This window comes from Aplysia californica, unplaced genomic scaffold (genome assembly GCF_000002075.1).
Source record: "Aplysia californica isolate F4 #8 unplaced genomic scaffold, AplCal3.0 scaffold00290, whole genome shotgun sequence".
Lineage (NCBI taxonomy): Eukaryota > Metazoa > Mollusca > Gastropoda > Aplysiida > Aplysiidae > Aplysia > Aplysia californica.
Window position 1 is genome coordinate 839,193 of NW_004797560.1, and position 10,087 is coordinate 849,279.

Below are 10,087 nucleotides of genomic sequence, written 5' to 3' on the forward strand. Positions count from 1 at the left end.
GAGAGAGAGAGAGAGAGAGAGAGAGACTAAGCGAGAAAAAGCGAGAAAGAGCGAGAGAGAGTGTGTGAGAAAGAGAGAGGGGGAAAGAGACAGAGAGAGAGAGAGAGAGACAGAGAGAGAGAGAGGGAGAGAGAGAGAGAAGGAGAGAGAGAGAAAGAGAAAAGAGGAGAACATGGACGAATAGAAGACGGACACACACACTGTAGCTGTTCTAGCTGGACGAAAGAACAAGCAGAAAATGACCGCAGTATCAGTACAGTTTGTAACTCCCGTTTCACGCTGTGGTCATTTCGAGCCGTGGACAGTGTGTTAGGACTGCGGTAAGCCTTTACATCCCAACGACTACTGGCTGTCTTTCCGGTCACTATTTCTCCTGTCACTTGCGCATTCACACCTAAGCCTTCCCCATTAGCACTTGGACTAAGAACACGACGGGAGAGAAAGAGAGAAGGAGAGAGAGAGAGAGAGAGAGAGAGAGAGAGAGAGAGAGAGATCGAATGGGGTGGGGGCAATGATAAGCAAAAATAGCGATGGAAAGACAAAAACTAAATAAAGATTTCATCTTTGTTTTTTATTTTCTCAATACTTTGAACGATATTCAATGTAGTTTGAAGTATCAAAATATTTAACACTAGCCTGTGTACCCGTTCTATGAACGGGGAAATAATGTTATTATAACTATCAAAACTATTTGCACAAACATTACAACAGTTGCTGATACAGTAGATATAAAAAAAACATAATGTAATCTATAGCTATTAACAAAATTTTCGTTTCCCTTGATAAAAGTAAGGTCGTCAAAGAATGTAACATGAATATACGTTACCCTGTTTGTGCTGTGAATTTCGGCCTTGTCAGGTTCCGGAAATCCGGTTAATGATTACTTATTTTGTTGAACCTTGTTTTATTTATGATGCGCTATCAAAGTGGAAGCCTAAAATAATATCTGATATTTGGTAGGCGGGTCCGTGGTCCGGTGGTTGGGCTGTGTGGTTCGAATCCAGTTCGAGGGCCGACGGTGTATCCTATGGAACCCCGTTTTACATGAAGTTTCCTCTCTCCACCCAGATAGGAATGGATTCTCGACTGTAGGCAACCACACACGCACACACACACACACACACACACACACACACACACATACATACACAAACACACTAATACACACACTTAAACGCACACGTGCGTACACAAACACACGCGCACACACACACACACACACACACACACACACACACACACACACACACACACATATAATGTACATGCTAACATACACAATTGGATTATCTCGTGTCGTATTTTAAGTTTTACAGTCTCTTGTTACTATTCAGCACAGCTCTACAAAGTCTGCCGGGCTCCTTTTTGGTCAGTGACCAACATTTCCGCAAAGCCTGAGGGCCTGGGAAAGGCGGGGGCTTCTTCATCAGCCTCACCACACCCACTTCTCCCGGCATCATCTCGCTCTGTTCACTTCTGTTGAGCAAAGTTCCGCTGCCGTTTTCAATTCCCCGCCTTGTTTCTACACCTAAGTCTACGTGTAGATCGTTCTCGAAGCTACCGTCTCTTACCTTCCCGATGAGATCTGATCGATTCACGTCTTTGTCCGGTAAAGCGTCTCCGCCGCTCAAATATTTATCTCTAAATCTACCGCCAGTCTCGTCGTTGATCTCGTTCTCGAAGCAAAGCGGCATCGCAGCACAAGCGTTGTTTGAGTCGTGTCGTTGGGGTCTAAAATTGTCGCTGCTGCTGTCGTTGCTGCTGATACTACCGATACCTTTGTTTTCCCATTCACAACAGCCTCCCTCACGGCAACCGTCACCGATGTGATTATCTGGAGCCCATCTCAGCAGCTCACATCTTTCCCACCTTTTCGCACCCTCAAAACTTAAATCAACATTTTCACGCACGTTCACCTCCTGTGCCTTCTCAGTGCAGCACGCAGGGTTATCTTGTCCAGCGTGGTAAGCTAGATTCGCTTGTCTCCCCCCGTCAACTCTGTCTCCTGTTTTCTCATCATCTTCAAACTCTGCACTGCACAGAGAGCTATGAGAGCCAGAATTCTGATCCAAACACGTCATTTCATCAGTGTCGACGCAAACCTCGTCTCTTGGAGTCCATGCGTTTTTCCAGAAGTTAAAACTGTCCGATGACACGAAAGACTCGTTCGAAATCGAACATTGCTCAATCTGATCTGATCCGTTCGATATTGCCAAAAGTGGACACGTCTTGCACTCAGCTGAATTCGACTTTTCAGGGTCGCAATCCGATCTTTTCGACTTTTGACAAGCTCCGTAATTTTCATCATCCTCGGATACGTTTTTATATTTCATTGTGACGCTAATATCTTTGAACCCAGCAAGCTGGTCGCGTGGAGTCTTATTGTGGACAATATTGTTGATGACATCAGCAGTTTTCGTTTGGCTCGGCATGTCTTCGTCTTTGCCTCGCTCCGCAGTCTCTCGTTGCGGGGGAGTAGTAGCAGCACCGGGCACCTCCGGTGACGTGGAGTGGCTCGTGGTGTCAGTTTCCATCATGTAGAAGTCGGCGGGGTCCGCGCTGCTTTTGCTCACTCGCTTTGGCTAGGTGGCGTTGTGTGACGTCAGTCAGTCAGTCATCAGCCGAGTCATTGGGTGTGGTGACGGCGAGGGGGGGGGAGTGAGGAATTGGGGGAAGAGTATGGAGGGGGCGGATAAAGGATAGGGTGGGGATGGGGGCAGGGGGTTGCAGAAAAAAAGAGGAGTGTTTACATGTGGAATTGAGTGTGGGGGGGGGGGGGTGTTGTGAAAACAGACGAGTGTTTCAGGGGAGATGAATAGATGGGAGGGGGAGTGTTGTTGAAAAGGACAGGTGTTTTGGACCAGGGGAGAGGGGCGGATAGGGACAGGGGCGGATGGGAACAGTGTGTTGTGGAATAAGACGGGTAGTTTTGTTTGTTTTTTGGGGGTTGTTGTTTTATGGGTTGGGGGGGAGTTGAGGAAGGGGTGAGGCAGGTGGAGTAAGATATTTAATTAATTTCATTATTTAGTTTTCAGCTTTTCAATCTTTCGTTCCTTATACTAACATTAATTCTTTCCTTTCCTTACTTTCTGCTATCATTTATACAGTGTTTGTTGATCTTTTAAAAAATAACTGTAAGGTCTATTATTTTGTCGGCAAGGGGAACAAAGTTGAATAAACGTTGATAAACTGAGACAAAGGTTGGCCGTGGGGAACTCAAATCAGCGCTGGTAACGTCTGACTACGTGAACTGTTGCTGAAAATGTATGGAACTCAAGGACATAGCCTCTTTTTTCCTAAGTAAGGGTAAAAAGGGATGAAGCCAGCCACCTAAAGGGATTTAGATTACGAAGATAAGGGAGTAAAACATCAACATGTACGTGTGGAGATGGGATGGACTTTCAATCAAACATACGTCTTTAACTGGACCCAGAACGTGGAATATTGCTTTTATTCTGTCATGTTTAGGAAAGCTCTAATAATGCCGGAGACAAGATTCCCCTATCATTCATGGCATTGGAGATCAACTGGAAAAAGAAAAAGAGGTAGACCAAAGGAAACTTTAGGGGCATAATTAGGGATAAGGCAATCACCCAGGGCCTGGATGTGCCCAGATAGGAGAAGGTGACCAGGGACAGGCGAGCGTGGCGCCGACTGCTCTCCGCCTTATGTACCTTACTATATATATTAATATATATATTATTATATTATTATACATTGAGAGAGGGAGAGAGAGAGAGAGAGAGAGAGAGAGAGAGAGAGAGAGAGAGAGAGAGAGAGAGGGAGAGACAGAGACAGAGACAGAGAGAGACAGAGGAAGTAGGTCAGTCATGCAAGCTTCTTTGCACGTTCTTTAGCCACTGACAGGGGGTTAAAATAAATAATTGTTGAAAAAAATGTAAGTGTGTTTACGCCCCATCGACACAATTTAGAGTATTTAGAAGGCGGGCTTCCGACCCTGTTTGGCAGGGCCAACACATGCTTAGATGGACACAGCACCGTAGCAGAAAGACCGAGAAGCATGAGAAAAATTTCTTCCCATTCTGGAATCGAACTTGGGACGCCTGTGTGCGACAAGAGAAGCGCCTGACCGCTACACCACAAACGCCGGTAAAGATAATGTTTTTAATGTGCTTTTACTGTATTTTGGGGGGAAATTTGGAAGACATGAAATAAAAGCAAGAGGCTAGCCCAGGATAAGGAAATGTGGGAAGGGTTTGTCCGTGGCCTATAGCCTGACCCAGGATGGAAAAGTGACGATGATGATGTTGACTGTACTTTCGTAGATTCTGGTGTCAAACAGAAGCCGCAACATTTCGCTATCTCCAAATTACAAAGTTCTGTCTGCTCAGTATCTAGTTTTGAGAAATTTAACGTAAAATTATTGCGAGTTATTCAATATGTCAAGCTTTTTCGAATGCAATTCTTTGAATAATATCTTGGTAGCGACTCCGAATATTCTTGCAATGTTGATAGAGCAGCTAGAGCATATTGTATTGCTTTCTGACCTCATGGTCTCAGCCACTCAAACAAGGCCAAATGTAATTTCAGATAGTATTTTGTAATTCTAAATCAGCGATTAGGTGCTTTTTTATTTAAAATTTAATTTAGAGAAAGTCTTGCTTACCAGAGGGAAACTTTTCCCGTCCGTCCGTTTGACGTGGACCTTGGCTTCCCTGGGTTGGATGCGATTGACGTAGCGGGAACCGTCAGCCAACCAGGCGTGGTTGAGTACTTGCCACACGTTAGGTCGTGAGTTGGGTCGCACGTGCAGGATGTTGTCAAGGAGAAGAGTGACCTCTGGGAAGTGAGAAGGAGAGATGGGTTCGGGTGTGTGTGTGTAGGTGGGTGGAAGGGGGGAGGGTTGAGAGGGGTTTTGCACGAGTGTGTTAGTTTGTTTGTGTGTGTTTGTGTCTGTGTTTGAGGGAAAGGGTGTGTGTGTGTGTGTGTGTCTCTCTCTCTCTTTCTCTCTTTCTCTCTCTCTCTCTCTCTCTCTCTCTCTCTCTCTCTCTCTCAATGTGTGTGTGTGTGTGTGTGTGTGTGTGTGTGTCTGTGTGTGTGTGTGTGTGTGTGTGAGAGAGAGAGAGAGAGAGAGAGAGAGAGAGAGAGAGAGAGAGAGAGAGAGAAAGAAAAAGGCAAATCTTTAAACGAATTCTTAACCCAATTCACTCCGTCCTATCGAAGATGGGCATTACATTCGCAAGTCCCAACTTTCAAATCCCTTTAGAGTGCTGCAAAGGGCTGTACAGTTTCGCCTTTTTATCAAAAGTACTGGCACAATCCTTTTGTTTATATTTGAAAAAATAATTCTGTCAGTCGCATTTCACATGTCTTTCCCAAATACGGAGAGGGATATGGTATTCTAGCAGAAAGATAGAAACACATTTAAAATTCATTAATTAAGACGGCCACCTATTCTCAAGAAAAACAACCAAGCAAACAACAATGGCCGTCTTAGACAGGTCAGCGCCTTGTACTATGTCATTAGCAGGCTAAAAAACTTAAAGTGTGCTTGAGGGGGGGGGTAATTTGATATGCCCGTTTTGTACAGGCGAGTGTCTTATACAGGTGACCAACGAGCTGGTCTGACTGCACTTGGTAATACAGACGTGATAATACAGAATCGAACTCCGATCAATAGCATGAAAAACCGTACCACAATACCCCCCAGCATCAATGTGGAAACTTTAAAGATACTTTGTTGTCACCAGGACATGCCTATCTACGAGGATTCTCGTGGTATAGAGGTGCTTTGTTCGCCTCTCATTCAATAGGTCCCGGGTCCGAAACCTGACAGCTACAGAGAATTTTCTTCTCAGAAATAGTCTCCTTTCACCTCTTTTCCTGCTCTCCAACCATGTTCTGTCGCCTGCTTTCGTCTCCTCTTTTTGACACCCCCTCCTCCCACCTTTGCCTCCCCCTCCTCTGGGCTCCTCATTCTCTTTCCAGCCTTTCTACTGCTATTCCTTGGCCTGTTCTTACCGTTGTCTTTCAGCCACATCCATATCTTAGAGTTTGGACGATCTAGCACCTAGCCTTGTCGGAAAAGATAGTAAAATTTCGGAAGTCCCGCGCGGAATTTGCGCACGTTAAAGATCTCTTGGTGGTGCTAAAATCGATAAGAGTAGGCTTCGGCCGCTACCCGGGCAAAACTAAAAATGAATTCCTACCAAACTGAAAATTCTTAATGTGTCCCGAGCGCCCATATAACCTGATGCAGTTGTGAGCGCCGTAAAACGCTTACAAAATACAAGCGAAAACAAAAACAACAATAAGCTGTCACTGTCAACTTACGGTATCCTAAACTGGCAAGGTTGTACTTGGAGACGTTCTTCGCGGAGAAGTTTAACCGGATAACTGCCGTGACTTCCGGTGGCACGTGCCCAAGCAACATGTTCAACAGCGTCACGCCCCTGCAGATCCAACATGGTGCATTTTAGAATAGTAAAGGGGAAGCCCTCTGTGACATATTCAAAGAAACTCGTTTTGGGCTAGACAGAAAGATGTTTTAGAATAAGATATCAGTATATGCACTATAAGCCACGCTGTTATGTTTAATAATCTTTAAAAAAAAAATATAAAAAAAGATTTCTGGAATATTATGAGAATGAAATCACCCTAACAGACATGGCAATGGAGAGCAATTGGCAGCAGGAAGAAGAGGTAGACTAACTGTCAGTTATAGGAGTCCGATCAGAGATAATGTAAAAACCCAGGGTCTAGATGTGTTAAAGAGAGAGAGAGAGAGAGAGAGAGAGAGAGAGAGAGAGAGACAGACAGACAGACAGACAGACAGACAGACAGACAGACAGACAGACAGACAGAGACAGAGACAGATACAGAGACAGAGACAGAGACAGAGACAGAGAGAGAGAGAGAAAGAAAGCAGAAGAAATGATAGGTAGCCATTCGTTGCCGAAGGTCACGATGAAATACTACAGCTTATCTGTGGACACGTATGTGGCTTTGCAATCCGATCTTGGATGTACAATGTCTGTTGCTATGGGGACACTGGAATGTCGTGGTTTGGGTGGTTGTATTATGTCTCCTCTCTCTTTTGATAGTCAGATTCTCCCTGTAGTTGATATTGCTGTTTCTGCTGCCAAGACGGACGGCCCTGCGCCAGGCGTTCCTTTCGGTGGCAATTCTTTGGAGGTCTTTGGAGGTAACCAGTGCAAAGTGGAGGTTTACCTTTATCGTGTCTTTGAACCGCTTTTTGGCCTCCCCAGATTTCTTTTGTCACTTGCGAGTTCGCCGAACAGCAGTAGTTTGGGCATTCGCTGGTCGTCCATTCGAATGACATGGCCAGCCCATCTCAGCTGGGCTTTGACAAGCATGCTTTCTATGCTTTGTGAGCTTGGTCGATCGAGGACCTCAAAATTGGTGATGCAGTCTCGCTACCTAATGCCAAGTATTCTGCGAAGAGCCCTTTGATGGAACTGCTCTCATTTGTTGATGTGTTTTCTGTAGAGTGTCCAGGTTTCCTAACCGTAGAGGAGGGAGGAGAACACAACAGCATTGAACACATGCTAGGGTAGGCAAACCCTTAAGAAAAATCACCGAGGGTCTAAGACCCCTCACGAAGTCTAGCCTGCCTGTCGAAGCAGTTGTCCGTGGTATGGCCGCTTTTGCATACTAACAGCTACGGGGAGCCACAAGTGAGAGTTGCGTGCCCGGTGGGAACCAAAGAGTGAGAGCCACCCGGATGTGCGACTGCTCCCACTACACGCCATAGGAGGAAGAAATACCTTTTATATAAATTATGTCTTCTATTTCTGAATATAACTCCGCGTTATACGTCTTTAAACATTTTTATTATTATGGTTGGGGGGGGGGGGGGTGGTGCATTTTATCATGAAAACTTGTATGCTCGGGGTTTTTTCTGAGCACATGTGCATGTGGTGTAGAGGGTTGGCACTTCGTCGTCTCATGCAGGAGACGCGAGTTCGATTCTCGGGTGGGGAGTATTTTTATTTTTATCGAGTATTTCGGTCTTTCTTCTCGGATGTTGCATCCCTCTCAGTCTCAGCCCGGGTGGGCCGGTGACAGGCAGGAACAAAGCCCGCCTCCTAAATGATCTAAACTGTGTCGGGTGGAGGCGCAAAAGAGTAGTCCTCACTCACTGACGACACAAGAAGTCCGACTCTACGTGTGTAGTTGGCGGATAAATTGGTGTTGATTGCTCCTTCCTTCCTATAAAGAGATAATATCTGTCGTCGTTTATTTCCTCCCTTCTTTTCTGTATACGTTTTACTCTAGCTACACCTCTTCAGTGTCAGTTTGGTTAAAGTTTTACGGCACTTGCAACTGTTGCATAACGCACTTCTCTGGCACTTATATAACCAAATTTTATGTTGAAATAGTGAAGGTATCGTAAAAATGTTCTAACAAATTAGAAAAAAAACCCAAATAAATAAATAAACAGCTAAATAGATAGATAGATAAATAAATGAATAAATATAAATTAAATTTTTTTATAAACGTATAAAAAAACAAATAAACAAGCATATAGATAAATGAATAAATAGATAGATAAATAAGCAAACAAGTAACCAAAAAAAAACAACCCACAACACATGAACAAACAACGTACAGACACCAGATGTCCGAGGTTCGCTTCCAGACCTCCCGTTTGTTGAGCAGCTCCGGGGGCGTGTAGGCGTCAAAGTGCTCTCCCTTCATGTTGCAGTGGTTGCGGATACAACGAGAGGCGGCCATCATGCGCTGACAACAGGGACCATACGCTGCACGGTTTGATCAAGGCACAGGGGGTGAGGATCGGGGAGGGGGGGGCCGGGAATGGTTACTTTTACATATTGAGTGAGGACGTCCATTCTCGTGAAATGCTGAAATGGTATAAGTTTATCGTCCCTATCAACACTATTAGGTTATTTTAAGAGGCGGGACCTCCGAGTTTCACATCCATCTCCGAAAGGACTGAGCCAAGTGGGAAATTCATCTGAAGTGCCTTTCCCAAGGACACAATGTCGTAGTGAGCTGAGGCTCGAACCCCCGAACCAGCAATCTCATGATTACGAGTCCGGTTACCTGCCTAACCACAAGGCCACGCGCATTTTGGTTACTCGTTAACGCTTGAAGCTGAAGAGAGCTGTTTGGGGGTATTTAGGAAAAAGAAAAGGTTTGACATAAAAGTTTGTGCTTACTGATAACAAAACCGGCAGACAGATCAACACGCATTTGCAAAGTTCACCTACCATAGAAAACTGCATCTCTTAAAGTTGAAGAGAAATGTTAGGGGGTATTTAGACAAAAATTATAATAATATAGCAGTCCTCTGCTTATTGATAACAATTAATAGCTCCAGTGGCTAAGTGAGTAGTGAGTTTAGACTCGCGAGTAAAGTCAAGCAAGTGTCTATGACACTGGGATCAGGTGGGTGGTCACTGAGGTGTGTCCTTGAGCAAGACATGACAACTCTAGCTTTAAGTATTTAGGTATGTACAATGTATGTATTTATAATTATGTATTTATGTATGTATGTACATGTGTTTGTCATTTTAAACAAAATTGCCCTTCTGGGATAAATTTTAAAAAAATATATTAATATAAAGGGGGCAGACAGTTGCAAAAATGAACAACATGTACCATAGAAAACGGCATCTCTTAAAGTTGAAAAGACCTGTCTTGGAGATTTAGAAACAAAGAAAACGTACATGTATAACATAGCAGATTGCGTTACTTGATAACAACAGCGGCAGAGACTGGTAAAGTTGGCCTACCATTAAAAATAACTAATAACTACATCTCTTGTCTCTTTTCAACGCTTAACGTCAACAGACGATAAAAAAGTAAATTTTACTAAAAGTTAAGTAAGATATAGCAGAAAAATACATTCTTGCAATACCTGTAAGTTTGACCTGAAGGTCGTCTGTCACAAGGACGTTGGTGCAGTTGATATCTCTGGGAAAAAATTCAGACCGTCATTCATAATAGACAATATTATTTCAGTCATCATCTACTTACTTTACTTTTATATTGTCTGTAACCCTTGAGCAATGAGGGAAGAGGCAGTTTTTTATGGTAGAAAAACTGCAGCTCTTTTCATTGAGATTATAGTTTCTCAAGC

The 10,087-nt window shown here is 44.1% G+C and overlaps 1 protein-coding gene across 1 annotated transcript in view; it reads right to left on the minus strand.

Moving 5' to 3' along the window:
• Positions 1–1,225: 1,225 nt before the first annotated feature.
• LOC101846591 overlaps positions 1,226–10,087 on the minus strand; it is a gene marked incomplete in the record, with an annotated part of 19,391 nt that continues 10,529 nt past the window's right edge. The window contains 5 exon segments of the mRNA XM_013084394.2: positions 1,226–2,582; positions 4,628–4,800; positions 6,295–6,413; positions 8,594–8,744; positions 9,866–9,921. Of these exon segments, the coding sequence (XP_012939848.1) occupies positions 1,311–2,582; positions 4,628–4,800; positions 6,295–6,413; positions 8,594–8,744; positions 9,866–9,921 (1,771 nt within the window).